We start from the raw sequence: 20,077 nt of genomic DNA on the forward strand, positions 1-20,077 counted from the left end.
CACATCTTGACAAGGTGCATCCTTGTAGATATGAAGGTCTTGTCCGGATCTGGCAAAGCTAATACATAGATTTTACTTCAACCTCTTCTTGGACTCCTTCAACACTTAGCTGAGGTTTCTTTATCCAAATTAACTTGAAAACTTCTCCAGTAGCTCTATAAAAATCTTGATGATCTTGGATAAACCTTCCTTGAACCTTTAATCAAATCTCATTGAGACTCTAAGTTTCTCTCACTTCTTTGGGTACCACCACGCTTCCGCTGCGCAAACTAGAACGTAGGACACTTCATCCTGTAAATTCCTCAACTTGGCTACCCCCCTTAAGAAGAGATAAACTAGGGGACACCAAAGTATAGCTTGCACATTCTTTTAGATGAGCTAACTAGTATGAAGTCATTCTGACATCCTGATGGTACTCTTGTATAGGGCAAGGACAAGAAATCTGAAATTCCTAATTAACTATTCATTATAAATGGTCAATTATCATGTACTTATCATATATATCTTATCCTGACTTACCCCTAGTTAAGTTAGATTGTAGTTAATCTCACACGTTTCCTTATGGATACAATACTTGGAATACTTTTGGGTGAAAAGTACAGCGGTATCTGTGCACTTGCGGATTTATTTGTGTGCGTCTAAAATATACCAATAGTGTTGTACATGCCATTGCTCGAGTACGTACCCATTGCTCATTGCCATTACTACTCAAATCGCCAGTGTAGTAGTCGAGGTGTTGACGTGTTTTCTTACTCTGATAATGAGAAAGTCCGTAGCTCTATGTATTTAACACGTCGGACTTTCTCGTAATTAGAGCAGGAAAACATGCAAACCCCTCGACTACTACTCTGACTACATATATTCTGAATCTATTTTATTAGTAATTAGTAACACTATGGGGACTCACATCTTCTAATGTTTATTAGCGTCTGCGTCGAGTATAAATATCCTTCCTGGTCTCTTTTACTTTTCACTTGCAAGTTGCTAGCCAATGAAAGGAGGCAGTGTTACAACTACATTAGCAATTGTTGCCCATTGAAAACAGTGACCATCCTTGTTGAGGTGAGTTTTAGTTTGTTTGTCATGTTATTCTAGTCAGGATCTCAATCGAGGCTAAGAAATGGCCAAGGCAATATTCTTTTGCTTTGTGTTGGTTCTTGCTTGTTCAAGGTGTAGTGTTTCATATGTGATTTTTTCTAATGATTTTTCCATGTGTTTTTTGTTCTGTATGTATACAGAGAGATGTCATCGTACCACAACACCCATGTTTACTCCATCAGCAAGCTTACGATTTGGTAGCTAGGAGTGTCGCTAGGTATCGTATAAGGGGTGCTTGTTGCTTGGGGACGTCATGTTGATCAACAGCCTCGACGGATCGTTGTTGAAGCTACAGTTCATTATATGCTTGGTAAAGATTGTTTTGTTATAGTTGTTGAAGACTATGATAGTGGTGAGATTTTTGTCCATGTTAGGAATTTCGAGCAAATGAAAAGACTTGGTAGTGTTACTGTGTTTGTGGGAGGAGACTCTATCATCTTCACTCATGTTGATTGACTGAATGCAATTTGTCAACCGTCTGACATTAGTCCCCTTACGGAGATGAGTTCTTTTAGACATTAGAGATTAGAGAAATACTATGTAATGTACTTTTGTATATAATGGAATGAAGTTTTTATGTTGGGCTGATCACAACCGTCAAATGATGGATGAACAGCTATTGAAATGTTTCTGCACCCTATAGACAGAACGATCCTTTAAAATTTTCACTAGCCGGACACTAGTGGAGCGATAATGTAAGTGCATCTAGCCCTTTAGTGGGTTTTGGTAAATTGAATGACAACACAATTAAAGGTCTAATAAGTTTGCTAAGTGTTGAACAGGAAATTGAGTCTATTGCATATACTTAGTGGGTTGTGTATTAACAAGTATATACAAGATTCAACTAGTAGGCAAACTTGATGATATGCCACATTGTGTTAAAGTGAATGCCAAACTATGTATTGTTGTATTGGAAGTTTTTGGAAGCAATCTAGTTCAAGCAAAAGACAACAATGCAAATGGAATCAATGAAATGGCTTTTATGTTGTGGGATATCATAGCATCATGTGAAAGCAAACATACTTGGTAAATGACAATGTACAATGGATATAAGTCGGTCTCTACATTGGTTTGCTTACATAGATGAATATATGAAAGATCAATTGGAATGTCAAGCCAAAATGAGAAGGGAATAAGGAATTGTGAATTGGCTTGACCATATTGATGTTGATCCATGTATGTCTCTATGTGAGACAAACTGAAGCTTGATTGATCTCAACATTCATATCTAGAAAATATTCAAGCAAGGATCAAAATATTCAAGAAATGGTTTTCAATGGATGCTTAATATAATGTGACTTAAGTATGGCTTGATTGGGTGAAGATAGCAAGGAAAGGGCTTCGAGGTACTAAGCGAAGGTGAAGGGCAAGCGATGGCTTGGCGATCGAGGTACCATGGCTAAGGTGAAGAAGTGAGTACTTGCATTGAGTCGAGGTACTAATCAAGCTATGAGGAGTCATATTGTGTTGAGCATCAAATCATTAGTGGAAGTGACTTGAAGCCATGAAGGTGAACTCATAAGTATGGAAATGGTTCAACTCACATAATCAAGGTATAATGAGAATGATGAAAACATATTCGATAATAGAAGTTTTCAATTGCCAAATAAAGTGGCAACCAGCTCAAAGGCATTTACATTCTTTTATGCTTTGCATTTGAGTTTAGGAAAAGTTATACTATAAAGAGGGATTCTAGTATAGTTGGTCAACTGTGTAACCAGATGCTCAAAACTATAGATCTATATCATCTTACCCTAGCCAAAGCAGCTAGCCAAAAATCTCCTAATTCTACATGTTTTGGTTAGGGCGGCAGTGCTGCCCATAAACGACCATTGGGACCCAAGAGGTATAAATACCATTTGGGCCGGCCCACAGCGTAGAGCCATCTTCTCCAACGGTTTAGTTCGAAAACTGAACAGACTAAAGCTCACCTCTCTCTCCTCCATTGTTGCTCCTTCATCCCTCAAGCAAATCCTTGATTCCAACCATCAAAACTTGAGAGAAAAGGCAGCAAAACTCGATTAGAGAAATGATCCACTGATTCCCAAAGTCTAAGAGTATTTGGTTCATGTTTGGCCGGCGGTTCTAGGGTTTGTTACTATTGGAGCTTGCTCCTAGCTGGCTAGGCATCACCCTTGTGCTTGCCAACTCATGTGGCAGCCTTGGGACGTTTGTAACCTCATCTTGCAGCTAAGAAATTACCCATCACTTCAAGAGTTCATTCTCTTGATTTGAGAATGAGGGCAAGGCAAGCCTTGGTGGCGAGCCAATCCTTTTGTGGATGCCTCAACAACATGGACTTAGGCAAGCCTTGGTGGCGAGCTGAACCACAGGATAAATTTTGTGTCTTACGTGCTTCACTTTGTGTTCTTGCTGGTTCAACTCTTTGCTAGCTGTTGTTAGGGTTTCATAGCTTGATCCTCTCTTGTGTGAGATTTCTGTGGTATCTAGTCTTCAAACTGGATTTTGTCTTTCTATTGTAGGATTGAGCAGTTAAGAGGGTCAGGTTACTATCTATGAAATATCAACACTGTTTGCTTTATTTTTGAAGAGTGGCAGTGCCGCCCTATAAGGCCGGCAGTGCCGCCCTCTGTTCTAACAGAGTTTTGAGTTGAATTTTTACAGGCCTATTCACCCCCCCCCTCTAGGCCTCCTAGGCAACATCAAGGTCCTTTCAATTGGTATTAGAGCCTGGCTCTCAATTTTGGGCTTAACCGCCTTGAGAGAACGATGTCGATAAGTGAGGAGGTATCTCTAGAACTTTTACTTTTAGATGGCTCAAATTATACATCTTGGTCTGCTAGTGTGCTTGATGTTTTTAGGACCATGGGTCCTCCAATAGAGCAGATTGTAGATGTGAGCATTTCACCTCATGATGATTTGATCTACCTTTCTAGAGAGGAAGTGAAATGCTTACAACTCAATGCTCAAGCTGCTAATGTCTTATTTAGTGCTTTGAGTGAAGATGTACTTGATGCTATCATATTTGGAGATGGTGAACCACTTGGTGATGCTCATATCATTTGGACCACGCTCAAGGAAATGTATGGCAACTCCAAATGTGAAGAGAGCAACCTCTCATTGGAAAAACCACATGAGGAATGCTCAACTTCATCGACAAATGATGAGCCTCAAGTGATTCTCTCAAAAGGCCTATTTGATCATGCCACATCCACTTGCTCGCCAACATATGACTTATTGGATGGTAATGAAATAGTTGGTGAGAACAATATTTTTACATGTGGTACTTCTACTTTCTTTAGTTCTTATGAGACTAACATTTTGAAGGAAGAAGAAGCTTGTGATCGGTGGAAGCCAAATGATGAATCCACCTTACCAAGAAGCTCAACTCTCTATACCACTTCACATATCAGTCTCATGGCAAAGAAAGAGAAGAAAGTGACAAGTGAGAGTGACAGTGATAGTGGTAGTGATGATGATGAGATCAATCAACACCTTGCACGTCTAAGCAAGAAAGACAGGTTGATAGTGATCAAGTTCATAGAGAAGATTTAAGAGCAAGAAGAAGATCTCTACAAGCAAGAAGAGCTTCTCATTGAAAAGATCAAATGCTTGGAGAAGTTGACCAAAAAGCATGAAAAGCTTAAGTGCTCTCATGCTAGCTTGGTCCAAAGGTATGAAAACTTGTTAATTGAGCAAACTCATACTATTAACTCTCTATCTTGTGTTGCTCAATTAGAAGATTAGAATTATATGCTCAAAGACAAGTTGGAAAGGCTTACTAGCAAAAATGAGACTTTGCAAGAAAGTCATGATGGGCTTTTGTGCTCTCATGAGAAGCTTATGGAGTCTCATCTCATGCTAGAAGTGGCTCATGAGGTTGTGGTAACAATGGTAAAATCATACCAACCTCACACTCACAAATGCACATATACACAAGTTTCATCTATTTTACCATGTGCTAACAAGTGTTGCTCTCAAGCAAGCCAACCTTCCGTTGAGCATGTAATTGTAGAAACTTGTGATGATTTCATTGCAAAAGAAAACAAACATCTCAAGGAAAAAGGTGAAATGCTAAAAAGGGACTTGATTCAATGGAAGGGCAAGTGTAATGCTCAACCTTCTCAAGATAACCATGAAGACATGGTGAAGAAGCTTGAAAAGGGATCAACCAATGCATGCATCAAGCCTTATCAAAAGGGTTACAAGTCCAACAATGGCAAAGTGAAGGGGATACTTAAAGAAGTGCAATCTGTCCAGAATGCAGTAGTTCAGACAGCTGCACAGACTACGGCAGTGCCGCACCCCAAGGGTGGTAGTGCTGCACCTAGACTGAATAGGAAAGTTCCCAAGGCCATCAAGGTGCAACGTCAATCAAAGAAGACTCTCATCACTTGCTTCAAGTGCAAGAAAGATGGTCACCATGTCAGAGATTGCCCCTTGAAGAAAGAAGAGAAGGGCGTGAGCAAGATCCAAGAGAAGAAGAAGATGGCTCATATCAAGTTCTCCAACATGGGACACAATGCTTCTATGTGTTCCAACAAGGTCGATGATCAAGCCACACTTCCAAAGAACAAGACAAGAAGAAGCAAGAGGAAGTGTTATGGTTGTCATGAGAAGGGACATGAAATTGGCTCATGTCCTAATAAGAAAAGTAAAGGCTTGTCATCATCAACAAAGAGGTTCATTAGCAAGGTAGCAAGCAAAGTGCAAGAAGAGAAGGCTAGAAAGAACAAGAACCGCCTATGCTACACTTGCAAAGGAAAGGGACATTTAAGTAAGGATTGTCCCATGGGTAACACTTCTAAGCTCAACTTGTCAATTGATTTAAATATGCTTACGAGGCCAAAAAATGACACTTGTGCTAGAAAGGTGATTGGTTCACCATGTGCTAGCACACAGGCCATTTGGGTGCCTAAGTCTCATGTGACTAACCATAATGGGCCCAACATAGTTTGGGTACCAAATTGTGCTTAGTAAGTGTTGTAGGTACTTGAAGGTTGAAAGCTCTAGTTTGGTTTTGGTGAATTGATGAAACCCTGAGTGCTAACCTAGTTTATCAAGTGATCATGATATAGGTAGCACACTCCAAGTGGTCAAGAAAATAAAGATCATAGCATGATGATGATGATACCATGATGATGATCAAGTGCTTTGTGATAGAACCGCCCAAATTATACAAGATCAAGTACGGTTGTCCCTGCTAACACGTTGACACACCCATACTTTCACTCATATAAACCCGGTAGTCCGCCGAGTGTCCCGAAAGACCTCGGTAAATCAACATCACAACCAAGATCGCGTGATTAAGCAAATACACATCACATACATCGGGTTGCAGCGGAAATAATATTACAAAGGGGTTAACAAATAATAGTACAAGTTTGGGTTTCAAAATCGCTTAGTGAAAACAACATAGCTTTCAAATGATTACATTAATATAAGTTCCAAATATATTGCTAGCATAGTGACATCATCCGACAAAAGCATATAGATGAGAAGTAAGTATAGAATCACCGAGCCCACCGGTAGTTAGCCACCATCATCAACAGGTCGAGAACATCACCTGCAACAAGGTGGGATAAACCCTGAGTACTCGAATGTACTCAGCCAGACTTACCCATCGTAAACCAGAAATAAAGTGACACCAAGGATTATGCAAGGCTTTCTTTAGTGGGCTAGCTGACTTATTTGCGAAAAGCATAAGCTATCATGAAAAAACCATTTTAAGTACTTTGCATCATCTTTATTATGACCTATCCATCTAGGTAAGCACCTGTACTATAGCAATCACTTGATTAACCAATAACATCCAGTTACCAATTTAGATTTAGCATATCCCATACCATCCATATAACCATCATTGTTCCATAATAATTACTACGATGAAGTAACTCGAGTCAAGTGCTCACTATCCAGGAGCGATGGCGATTCGAATCGATTCCTAACCAGCTAGGTGATTTATTCCTTACACAAACCTCACTCACCCGCTAAAGTGAGATATTGATCACCGAGTCAACTTTCCAGGAATCTCGAGTTTGCCAGGAACCACATGTACCCGGGGGCCGACCGACTGCACTTTGGTCTTATCATCTCACCCCCGTGTCCTACCACACCTGCTCTGGCACAGTGCGTTGCGGGCAATCTACTCGGCCCGAAAAATCTCCCAGCTTCGCGGTCGGAAGGTACTTTATCCGGCCAGCTAAATAGTAAGGCATGCAGTTCAACATGACTCGAGGCCCAACAACGGTCGGTCCTTAATCGACACAGACGGAAACTAACAGCACCCCAGAACCCTGTCTGGTTGCCTCCAACTTTTTCCGTCCGGTCTCCAATTATCCATCACACATGGTTAATTCCAGGATATCATTCTTTCCATAGCTAAATTCTTCCAGTAACCACCTATAAATGTAGGTGACCAGATATCACCGATCACTACCGGTCTAAGCAAGGCTAGGCAGTTATTCGATCTTGACCTAACAGGGTAAAAAGGTAATAAGGTAGGCAAGGATAGTAATAAATGCATCAACGGTTTCAATCAACTCCTATAACTTAATGCAACAATATATAACTCATATATAGAAAGAATTGCTTTTATAAATTAGGAGACTTATAATGCTCTGGGGCTTGCCTGGGATCCGACACAAGTCAGTTCAGTTAACTTGCACCATCCTGGTGACATCTCAGATCCTAGCACTTGCTTAGTCCTTCCATCTTCGGGATAGATCCATCAAACACCGTCTTCGGGTTTGGCTCCAACATCACGTCCTTCACGTGGTTCATCTAGCGTACCTAGATGAGATGCAATATGCAAGTGTATGAATGGTAACACAAGATGCATCACATAAGCATTCAAGACAAACCAGTTATTCACGGCAATCATAGAGTCAAGGCTGCAACAGCAGCAGCTAATTTTACTCATAACAGGAGTTGTACTTATCCAAAAGACATGCAACAAGACAATCTGGAAAGCTTATGGAATTTTCTACAATTCATCTTTAATCCTCTTAGCATGATTCTCAAGTTAACTAAGTCAATTATACCCATTTACAGAAACTGGTCCACAATTGACAGAAAGTAGTCATTTCTGAAACCCAACTTTAAACAGGCATAACTCACAAACCACAAGGCCAAATACCACCAAATTTTAACAGAAGCTAGATACATGAATTATCTACAACTTTGTTATTCTCATATTAAGATGATTTTACAGTTAGAAGGGTCAACTAATGCAATAATTGCATCTCTGTCCAAAACATAGACAGAAACTGACAGGCCACTTTAAACAGCAATAAACGGAGTTATATATGTCCAATAAATGTGGTTCTAGACTTTTTAGAAATCTTATCAAATTCTAAACAACTTTGTTGTAAACACCTAAAGCAAATTCTACTATTAATAAGGTCCCACAATACCAACAAGGTAACCCTGTCAGAGTTTAGGCAGAAACAGCCACTGATATTTAAGCAATTATAACTCAAGATCTACTTAACCAAAAATCATGATATTTAGCTTTTTGAGAATCTTAATAAAAGTACTACAACTCATGTATTATCACCAAGTCATGATTCATAACTTAACTGAGCCAATTAATTCAAACATGCAGAACTGTTCAGAGTAGAAGCAAAGCAATACAGGGCATTTGTTATTTTTATAACTCTTAAACTATAAATCCTAAACTCCTGAAATTTTTACTAGACAACAACAATCACCTTAGTAGCACTCCACAAAAATTTCACATTTATTTGAGCCTAAAAACTATAGTTATGAAAAAGACAAGACACCACTAGTAGTACAAACCTAACTGCATCAATTGATTTTTACAGCACAAACTTTAAACTAAATGCTGCCATATTATAGATCTACTGCATAGATAATTTCACAAGGATTCCAAAAAGTCCTCATTTTCTATTTTACGATTTTTGTACGAATTACTATGAATTTTCAAAGTGCAACATTCAAATCTGCAAAAATCAGAAAGAAAAGGAATCTGAATCTTGCATCGAGGACCCTGAAGTTTCCACAAATAAAACCCGAACGAATGGATCCTTTACTGCACTATTCATCAGAGTCACTGTCTAATCACTTAACCCCCTGGAAAAGCTCCTATTCATGCGTGGGGTCCTCTTTCTTCTTCCTCAGGACGGCAGCAGGGAGTGGTTGGCCGGCTCGCGGCTCCGGTCGGCCGTGGTCGTCGACAGCGGCGGTGGCGTGGCGGGGAGGATCAGGGGGGCCGCACGCATATGCTGGGCTGCCTAGCATGGCCCGACACGGCCTGTGGTGGCGCGGCCATAGTAGCAGCGGTGGCGACGGTAGCCGTCCCGACGGTGGGGAGCAACAGCGGCCAAAGACGCCGGTCAAGGAGGTCTAAAGGCGCGGCGCGATGAGGAGAAGATGATGCCGTGCTTGGTTCGGATGGAGGAGGGATGGAGTGGAGGCAGTAGCAGCAGCAGCGAGCTCGGTGGCGACATTCATGGCGGCCGCGCTCTGGCGAGCATGCGCCGGCACTAGAGAGCGAGGAAGGCGATGGGGAGTGGAGGGGGAGCCTCTGGCGTCCACCAGGAAGAGCGCAGGGGCGCAGGTGCACACGGCATGAAGGTGGGGGCGTAGCTCGCGCATGGCCGCCACGCACGGTGCATGCGGCAACCGTTGGGGCAATTCCACGAACAGCTGGCGAGCGACGGAGTGGACATGGTGGGAAGCTAATTTGGGCCGTCTCGGGTGCAAATTTGACTTTGGGCCTAAAATGAAGTTTGCTTCTTTCCTGACGCTCTGCATTTCTTATTTAAGGAGCCAAGTCATTAGAGCTTTGGATCAGTGGGTAATTAGGCTCCAAGTTAATAGTGTCAACGCATTGACGGCGATGAACAAAAGCCCAAATTGAGGGTCAAAATGAAGTCCAACAAGTGCCATCTTTATACATGCTCATCTCCATCATGTACACTCCAACTTTTATCTTTGGACCAAGTTGAGTTGCTTGATGAATTTCGGAGAACGCGGAATGCCAACGTCGTTGCTTAGCGAAACTGACTTAGAATAATTCTAAGTGTTGAAATCAGCAGCAGGTTCCAACTTCGAGCCTCTGTTTGACTTATTTTCAAGTTGATCTAGCTCTTGTTTCAAAAACAAAGTTTGTTCTACTCTACCCAATCTTCAACTTTTATTTAAGGTGCAACTCCATGCAAGCACTGTAAGTGGTTGGTCAACATAGGTCAAAGTATCATCACTATAAAGCTTAAATTAGAGTTATTGACCGATTGAGGCATTTTCTTGACTTCTCCTCAACATGAACCTTTCATGACTTTTGTTGTAGAGTTCATCTAGAGTCATTTGGGCAAGGTTGTAAGGTTTGATTGATGACCTACATTTCCATTCACTTAATAGTGCAATTCAGGCACTTAGAAAAATCATTCCAATAAGGATATAACTTATCATTTCATGTGACTTTTTGATTCCAAACTTCATGAAACTTTTCCAGTGATCCATATAGATGGGTATTGATGTGAGACATATGAAGATATTCCAATAACATCAGCCAAGCATATATCTTGAAATGGGCCTATATGTAAAGCAAGGGTGCAATATCCGAGTTTAGGTTGAGGCTTATTTCCATAGGTTTGACCTTGACATCTCCAACACCACTTAACATGTCATGGTTGAGCTTAAACCCATTGCTTAACTAGTGACAAACACCTAGGGTGTTACATGCTTGGACTTGGAAAGAAGAAAGAGAAAAACAAAAAGCTCAAGGCAAAGGTATAAACCATAGGAGCTATTTTGTTTTGGTGATCAAGACACTTAGAGAGTGTGATCACATTTAGGTTTGATAGCCATACTATTAAGAGAGGTGAAACTCATATCGGAATGCGGTTATCAAAGTGCCACTAGATGCTCTAACTCATTGCATATGCATTTAGGATCTAGTGGAGTGCTAACACCCTTTAAAATGTTTGTGAAAATATGCTAACACATGTGCACAAGGTGATACACTTAGTGGTTGGCACATTTGAGCAAGGGTGGGGAAGTTAGAAGTGAAATGGAGTTGGTCGCAATGATGTTGGCGTCGGTCAACTAACCGGACGCTGGGTCGCTCTACGACCGGACGCTGAAGGGTTGCGTCCGGTTGTGTTGTCGATCAGCATAGTGATTAGGGTTGAGCACCGGACGCTGGGCTGTGTTCGGTCAAGCATGACCGGACACATCCAGTCGGCAAAAACATATTTTGGACCTTTACTATAAACGACTGGACGCTGAGGGTCCAGCGTCCGATCAGCTCTATCGGAGCGTCCGGTCAACATTTTGACCGTTGAGATCAAACGTTCATAGTTGAACATATAAGACATGTGGCCGCCATCGAGCAACCGGACGCTGAGGAGCAACGTCCAGTCAGTTGGACCAGAGCGTCCGGTCAGCTTATGTTATGCCCAATGAAGGGGTATAACGGCTCTATTTCGTGGGGGCTTCTATTTAAGCCCCATGGCCGGTTGTAGCTCTCAACCTTTGGCCATTTTCATTGACATAGCAACCTTGTGAGCTTAGCCAAAGCCCTCCCACTCATCTCCATCATTAATTCATCATCTTTGTGAGATTGGGAGAGAATCCAAGTGCATTGCTTGAGTGTTTGCATCTAGAGGCACTTGGTGTTCGTGTTTCGCTGCGGATTTCGCTTGTTACTCTTGGTGGTTGCCGCCACCTAGACGGCTTGGAGCAGCAAGGATCATTAAGTGGAGGTTGGTGATTGTCTCCGGCTCCGATCATGGTGATTGTGAGGGGTTCTTGACCTTTCCTCGGTGGAGCGCCAAAAGGTACTCTAGTGGATTGCTCGTGGCTTGTGTGATCCTCATCTTGTGTTGGTTGTGCAGCACCCTATTGAGGGTTTGGTGTGTGAAGCCAATTAGCGCATGAACCTCCAAGTGAGTGAATCGCCACAACGAGGACTAGCTTGCCAGCAAGTGAACCTCGGTAAAAAATCATTGTGTTCATCATTGATTCCGAGGTGATTGGTCTTCATTGTTATTCATCCTTGTGATTGATTGGTTCCTCCATCTACATGGCGGTATAACCTTCTTGATCACTCTCTTTACATTACTGCAAACTAGTTGTCAAGCTCTTTAGAGTAGCTAGTTGTGAGAGCTTGCTTGCTTGGTTAGTGTGGCTCTTTAGTTAGCCTTTGAGAGCACACTAACATAGGGTAGTGTCATAGCTATTGTGTGAATAGATACTATCTAAACTAGAATTGTGGTAGGTGGCTTGCATTTTGAATAGGCTAGCGCAACACTTGCTTCGCCTCATAATTATCTAACCATTTTGTTAAGTGTTGTTGTAGAAATTTTTATTAGGCTATTCACCCCCCCCCCTCTAGCCATTAGGACCTTTCAAGTGGTATTAGAGCCGAGGCCACCATTATTTGAGGCTTAACAACCTTCGGTGTTAAAATAACTCAAATCAACAACACTAAGAAGCCACCCCAATTTGATGGCTCCAACTATCCCTATTGGAAGGCCAAGATGACAACTTATATCAAGTCAATCAATAGGAAGGTTTGGAAGGTGGTAGAAACAAAAATTGAGATTGAAGATCCAGAGAATCCCACCGTGGCCGAAGAAGTACTTCTCCAAAACAATGACGTTGCTCTAAGTGCTATTCATGATGCAATTGATGAAAGAACATTTGAGCAAGTCAAAAATATTGAGATGGCTCATGAGGCATGGAAGAAGTTGGAAGAATCATTTGAGGGCACTCAAGCCATAAAGGGTGCTAAAGCATATATCCTTAAAGAAAAGTTTGCAAGCTTCAAGATGAAGGATGATGAGAGTGTGCCGGAGATGTTCCATAGGCTTCAAGTGCTTATCAATGATCTCAAAGCACTTGGAGAAGAAGTGAAGGACAAGGACTTCTCCCACAAGTTCTTGAGATGCTTACCCTCAAGATTTGGTACATTGGTCACTATTCTAGTGAGAAGTGGTTTGGACACCATGACACCAAACCAAGTGTTGGGAGATATAATGACCAATGATACATATAGAGATGATGATGAGAAGGAAGAGAAGAAGGAGAAGAAAGATGAGAAGAAGGATGAGAAGAAGGATGAGAAGAAGAAGAGCGTGGCATTCAAAGCCACATCATCCAAGGGCAAAGCAAAGCAAGAAACATCAAGTGAAGAAGATGAATCATGGGATGATGATGATGATGATGATGAGAAGATGACTCTATTTGTCAAGAGATTTGGCAAGTTCATGGTGAAGAAGGGCTTCTGTGCTAGAAGAAAGAAGTCTTCATCCAAGAACAAAGAAGAGTCAAGAAGGTGCTTCAAGTGTAGAAGCAAAGATCATCTTATTGCTCAATGCCCATACAATAGTGACAATGATGATGACAACAAGAAGAACAAGAAGGACAAGAAGGAAAAGAAAGAGAAGAAGGACAAGATGGCCTTCAAGAAGAAGAAGGGTGGTTCATATGTAGTCACTTGGGATAGTGATGCTTCCTCAAGTGATGATGATGATGATAGTGATGATCACAAGACCACCAAGAAGAATGTTCTTGCAAGCATTGCCATCAATGAGAAGCCTTCTCTCTTTGAATCTTCATCATGCTTCATGGCTAAGGACACTAAGGTACAATCTTGTGATGATGAAAGTGATGAAGAACATAATGATAAAAATGAACATGAAAATGAAAATGATAGTGATAGTGATAATGATGAACCCACTAAAGATGAATTATTTGACATGCTAGAAGATGCTAGAGAACACTTTGATATCAAGAGAAGGGAATGCAAAAGCTTGCATAAGGAACTAAAAGCCCTTAAGCAAGCCTTTGATGAGCTCAATGCATCTCATGAGAGGCTAGAGGAAGCCAATGAGAAGCTTGGCAAAGCTCGCAAAAAGCTTGAAAAGGCTCATTCCACTTTGCTTAATGAACAAGATAAAAAGAAGCATGTTGAAACTTATGATGAAGGTGTAACTTGTGATTTATTTGATACATCACTATCTATGCCTATCATTATTGCTACTATTAACCCTTCTTGTAGCACTTCCACTTCTACCTCATCTAGTAGTGATGGTCTCACTTGTGATGCCTCACTAGTGGTTGAGAATGAGAACCTCAAGAAGGAGGTCACTAAGCTCACTCACACCTTAGCTAAGGCTTATGGTGGTGAGGACCGCTTGCTTATGTGCTTGGGTAGCCAAAGAGCTTCTCTCTACAAAGAGGGATTGGGCTATACCCCCAAGAAAGGCAAGGCGGCCTTTGCTCCTCACAAGACTAGTTTTGTGAAGAACAATGGTCAATTTTACACTAGTTGCAAGCAAGTTGGTCACAAAGAGCAAGAATGCAAAAACAAGAGCAAAAATGCTAATGTATCCTCCATTAAGCTTGATTCATGCTATATGCTTACTAAGGGTACAAATGGTGTGAAGGCTAAGTTCATTGGTAAACCATGGATGGGCTCAAAGAAGAAAGCCATATGGGTACCAAAGAGCTTAGTGACTAACCTTCAAGGACCCAAGCAAGTTTGGGTACCTAAAAGGAATTGATCTTCTTTTGTAGGTCAATTATAAAGCCGGAGGAAGGCATTGGGTTCTTGATTGTGGGTGCACTCAACACATGACCGGTGATGCAAGAATGTTCAACTCAATCAACACCAATGGCAATGATGATTATGATAGTATCACATTTGGTGACAATGGCAAAGGCAAGGTTAAAGGGCTTGGTAAGATTGCAATATCCAATGATATGAGCACATCCAATGCGTTGCTAGTAGAGAGCTTGAACTTCAATTTGCTATCTGTGGCACAATTGTGTGATCTTGGATTCAAATGCATATTTGGGGTAGATGATGTAGAGATCATAAGTGTAGATGGCTCTAACTTGATCTTCAAAGGCTTTAGATATGAGAATCTATACTTGGTTGATTTCAATGCTAGTGAAGCTAGATTATCTACATGCTTGTTCACTAAGTCTAGCATGGGTTGGTTATGGCATAGGAGGCTTAGTCATGTTGGAATGAAACAATTGAATAGATTGGTTAAGCATGACTTAGTTAAAGGCTTGAAAGATGTTGTGTTTGAAAAGGATAAGCTTTGTAGCTCTTGTCAAGCCAGCAAACAAGTTGGAAACACCCATCCTAAGAAAAGCATGATGAGCACTAGTAAAGCATTTGAGTTATTGCACATGGACTTGTTTGGGCCAACACAATATACTAGCATTGGTGGTAATAAATATGGCTTTGTGATAGTGGATGATTACACTAGATACACATGGGTATTCTTTCTAGTGGACAAAAGTGATGTATTTGAAACATTCAAATCATTTGTCAAAGGCATTCACAATGAGTTTGAAACAACCATCAAGAGAGTTAGAAGTGACAATGGTAGTGAGTTCAAGAACACTAGAATTGATGAGTTGTGTGATGAATTTGGAATTAGACATCAATTCTCGGCCAAGTACACACCTCAATCAAATGGCCTTGTTGAGAGAAAGAATAGAACACTCATTGATATGGCAAGGTCTATGCTTACTGAGTACAATGCGAGTCAATCTTTTTGGGCCAAAGCTATCAACACGACTTGCTATTGTAGCAACCGTCTCTATTGTCACCCATTGAAAGAAAAGACACCATATGAGCTCTTGAATGGTAGAAAGCCCAACATTGCATATTTTCGAGTCTTTGGTTGTAAATGCTATATCTTGAAGAAAGGCACTAGATTGGGCAAGTTTCACAAGAAATGTGATGAAGGATTCCTACTTGGTTACTCCACTACAAGCAAAGCATATAGAGTTTGGAATTTGGATAGTGGTACTCTTGAGGAAGTTCATGATGTTGAATTTAATGAAACCAAGGGTTCACAAGTAGAGAATGAGAACTTAGAAGATGTTAGAGGCACTCAACTTTCAAATGCCATGAAGAACATGGATATTGGTGAATTGAGGCCAAGGCAAGTGAATGATGATGAAGATGATCAAGTGCAAGTGATCTCTAACTCAAATGTGCAAGATGATACAAATCAAGTTAGTGCAAGTGGCTCTCATGACAATGAACAATATCAAGTGGCTAGTACATCATCTCAACCCAATGATCAAGCAAGTGCAAGCAATCAAGTTCCAATCCTTCAACCAACCAATGTTGTAAGAGATCATCCATTAGACACTATAATTGGAGATATTTCAAGAGGTGTACAAACAAGATCAAGATTGGCATCATTTTGTGAACACTTCTCATTTGTGTCATCCATTGAACCAAAGAAGATACATGAAGCTTTGAAGGATGTTGATTGGGTGAATGCTATGCATGAAGAATTGAATAACTTCACAAGAAATCAAGTATGGGAGTTGGTAGAAAGACTAAAGGAACATAATGTGATTGGAACTAAATGGGTCTTTAGAAACAAGCAAGATCAAGATGGGATAGTAGTAAGGAACAAAGCAAGATTAGTAGCACAAGGATATACATAAGTTGAAGGTCTTGACTTTGGAGAAACATATGCCCCGATTGCTAGATTGGAAGCAATTAGAATCTTGCTAGCCTATGCTTGTGCCCACAACATCAAGCTATATCAAATGGATGTTAAGAGTGCATTTCTCAATGGCTACATCAATGAAGAAGTATATGTTGAGCAACCTCCCGGTTTTGAAGATGATAAGAAGCCCAAACATGTGTACAAGTTGAAGAAGGCATTGTATGGCTTGAAGCAAGCACCTAGAGCATGGTATGAGAGATTGAGGGATTTCCTACTCTCTAAAGGATTCACCATGGGCAAGGTTGACACCACTCTTTTCATCAAGAAGATTGGAAAAGATCTATTTGTATTGCAAATCTATGTTGATGATATCATATTTGGATCAACCAATCAAGAATTTTGTAATGAGTTTGGAAAGATGATGGCTAATGAGTTTGAAATGTCCATGATTGGAGAGTTAAGCTACTTCCTTGGTCTTCAAATCAAGCAATTGAAGAATGGTACATTTGTGAGTCAAGACAAGTACATCAAGGACATGATCAAGAAGTTTGGCATGGTTGATAGCAAAGTTATTAGCACACCAATGGGAACAAATGGCAACTTGGATAGTGATGCAAGTGGAAATATGGTGGATCAAAAGTTGTATTGGTCTATGATTGGAAGCCTACTCTATGTGACCGCATCAACACCGGATGTCATGTTTAGTGTATGCATGTATGCAAGATTTCAAGCCTCACCAAGAGAAAGTCATTTGAAGGCCACAAAGAGGATATTGAGGTACTTGAAGCATACACCAAATGTTTGTTTGTGGTATCCCAAAGGAGCAAAGTTTGAGTTAGTTGGTTACTCTGACTCAGACTATGTGGGATGCAAGGTTGAAAGGAAGAGCACCTCGGGCACATGTCAATTGTTGGGAAGATCACTTGTTTCATGGTCATCAAAGAAGTAAAATAGTGTTGCATTATCAACTGCTGAAGCTGAATACATATCTGCCGGTAGTTGTTGTTCACAAATACTTTGGATGAAGGCCACTTTGAGTGACTTTGGAATCAAGTTCAAGAAAGTGCCATTGCTATGTGACAATGAGAGTGCAATCAAGCGAACCAACAATCCGGTTCAACATGCAAGAACAAAGCACATTGATGTCCGCCACCATTTCATAAGAGATCACCAACAAAAAGGAGATATTTGCATTGAGAGTGTAGGCACCGAAGATCAACTTGTCGACATATTCACCAAGCCATTGGATGAGAAAAGGTTTTGCAAGCTAAGGAATGAGTTGAACATATTGGATTTCTCAAATATGTGTTGATGCACCCCCACTCATATGACATGCCTCTCCTTCGAGCAATCCAAGGTAAAAGTTGATTGGCATGACATACATCTTTACTAAGGACATGATTAGTGCATCTAGTCACATTTTCAATTTTATTAGGACCTTTCAAGTGGTTCTATTTTATTAGGCTCATTCATGAAAATCAAATGATTTTGATGTTTATATGATATCACTATTGCTTCTATGCTTGATTTGATCTAGTGATAGCATATGACATGTTTATGGGCTTGTAAACCTAGTGTTTGATCTAGAAAATGAGCTCTAAGTGTTTAACTCAACATGGTACAAGATAACCCTTATTTGGAGGTGTGAAGAAGCTTGTCCTTGGATCAAACCGAGTTAAATATCTTTGATAAATGATCTAGATTAGACCAAATTTGGGAATTTGATCCTCACCCATTAACATTGATAAATCTTGACCCTACAAGTAATACTATCTATATTTAGAACCTTTGTGGTCATTGATGACAAAGGGGGAGAGAAACAAAGATATTAGTAAAGATAGTGAAAAAGGGGGAGAAATATCATAAAGGGAGAGAAACATAAAGATATACTTGATATATGACATAGGGGGAGAAATATGACAGAGGAAAGGGATCAATTAAAATTTTGAGCACACAAGTAGGGGGAGCAAGCTCATGAACTTGTATGGTGCATTTCATATGTTTGCTTGCATGGCACAAGTATAAAATTTAAACATCCATGCTTGTGTGATGTATGTTAGTTGTAAGATTGAATGATGAAATGAAATCACTAGATAACTTTCTTTTCCAAGTGGTATTGAGCTAACCATGGTGCTAAGGATGGTATATTGGTGCACTCCGATTGGTATCATGCTTCAAAGGTCCATCTTTTATACCTTAGCATCATGTGGTAGACATTGTCTCCTATGTTTCCAATCTAAGCATATGTGCAAGCTACAATCCAAACTCTTAGCACATATGTAGGGGGAGCAATTGCTACCATTTGGGGTTCATGAAACTTGTCCATATCCTTTTACACATGGTAAATATGCTTGGACAAGCAACATGGATTCAATTGAATTTTAATTCATATCTTTGTATAAGGGTTGTCATCAATTATCAAAAAGGGGGAGATTGAAAGCTCTAGTTTGGTTTTGGTGAATTGATAAAACCCTAAGTGCTAACCTAGTTTATCAAGTGATCATGATATAGGTAGCACACTCCAAGTGGTCAAGCAAATAAAGATCATAGCATGATGATGATGATACCATGATGATGATCAAGTGCTTGGACTTGGAAAGAAGAAAGAGAAAAACAAAAAGCTTAAGGCAAAGGTATAAACCATAGGAGCTATTTTGTTTTGGTAATCAAGACACTTAGAGGGTGTGATCACATTTAGGTTTGATAGCCATACTATTAAGAGGGGTGAAACTCGTATCGGAATGCGGTTATCAAAGTGCCACTAAATGCTCTAACTCATTGCATATGCATTTAGGATCTAGTGGAGTGCTAACACCCTTGAAAATATTTGTGAAAATATACTAACACATGTGCACAAGGTGATACACTTGGTGGTTGGCACATTTGAGCAAGGGTGGAGAAGTTAGAAGTGAAATGGAGTTGGTCGCAATGATGCTGGTGTCGATCAACTGACCGGACGTTGGGTCGCTCTACGACCGGACACTGAAGGGTTGCGTCCGGTTATGTTGTTGGTCAGCATAGTGATTAGGGTTGAGCACCAGACGCTGGGCTGTGTCCGATCAAGCATGACCGGACACGTCCAGTTGGCAAAAACATATTTTGGACCTTTACTATAAACGACCGGACGCTGAGGGTCCAGCATCCGGTCAGCTCTGTCGGAGCGTCCGGTTAACATTTCGACCATTGAGATCAAACGCTCATAGTTGAACGTATAAGACACGTGGCCGCCATCGGGCAACCGGACGCTGAGGAGCAGCGTCCGGTCAGTTGGACCGGAGCATCCGGTCAGCTCATGTTGTGCCCAGTGAACGGGTATAACGGCTCTATTTTGTGGGGGCTTCTATTTAAGCCCCATGGCCAGTTGTAGCTCACAACCTTTGGCCATTTTCATTGACATAGCAACCTTGTGAGCTTAGCCAAAGCCCTCCCACTCATCTCCATCATTGATTTATCATTTTTGTGAGATTGGGAGAGAATCCAAGTGCATTGCTTGAGTGTTTGCATCTAGAGGCACTTGGTGTTTGTGTTTCGCTGCGGATTTCGCTTGTTACTCTTGGTGG

General features: G+C 40.8%; 1 protein-coding gene across 1 annotated transcript; it reads left to right on the top strand.

Annotated features, from left to right (window-relative positions):
* The first annotated feature begins 3,828 nt into the window (after positions 1-3,828).
* On the top strand, positions 3,829-6,036 carry LOC136507461 (uncharacterized). The gene is made up of 2 exons (XM_066502177.1): positions 3,829-4,525; positions 5,075-6,036. Exons 1-2 carry the CDS (start codon positions 3,829-3,831, stop codon positions 6,034-6,036), a joined length of 1,659 nt encoding a protein of 552 aa, XP_066358274.1.
* Positions 6,037-20,077: the final 14,041 nt, after the last annotated feature.

Source organism: Miscanthus floridulus, chromosome 15 (assembly GCF_019320115.1).
Source record: "Miscanthus floridulus cultivar M001 chromosome 15, ASM1932011v1, whole genome shotgun sequence".
Lineage (NCBI taxonomy): Eukaryota > Viridiplantae > Streptophyta > Magnoliopsida > Poales > Poaceae > Miscanthus > Miscanthus floridulus.

Coding starts and splice junctions, on each gene's coding strand:
- LOC136507461 (XM_066502177.1), top strand. CDS start 3,829: ATGTCGATAAGTGAGGAGGTATCTCTAGAACTTTTACTTTTAGATGGC. Junction 4,526..5,074: donor TGAGAGTGACAGTGATAGTG/GTAGTGATGATG, acceptor ATGTAATTGTAG/AAACTTGTGATGATTTCATT.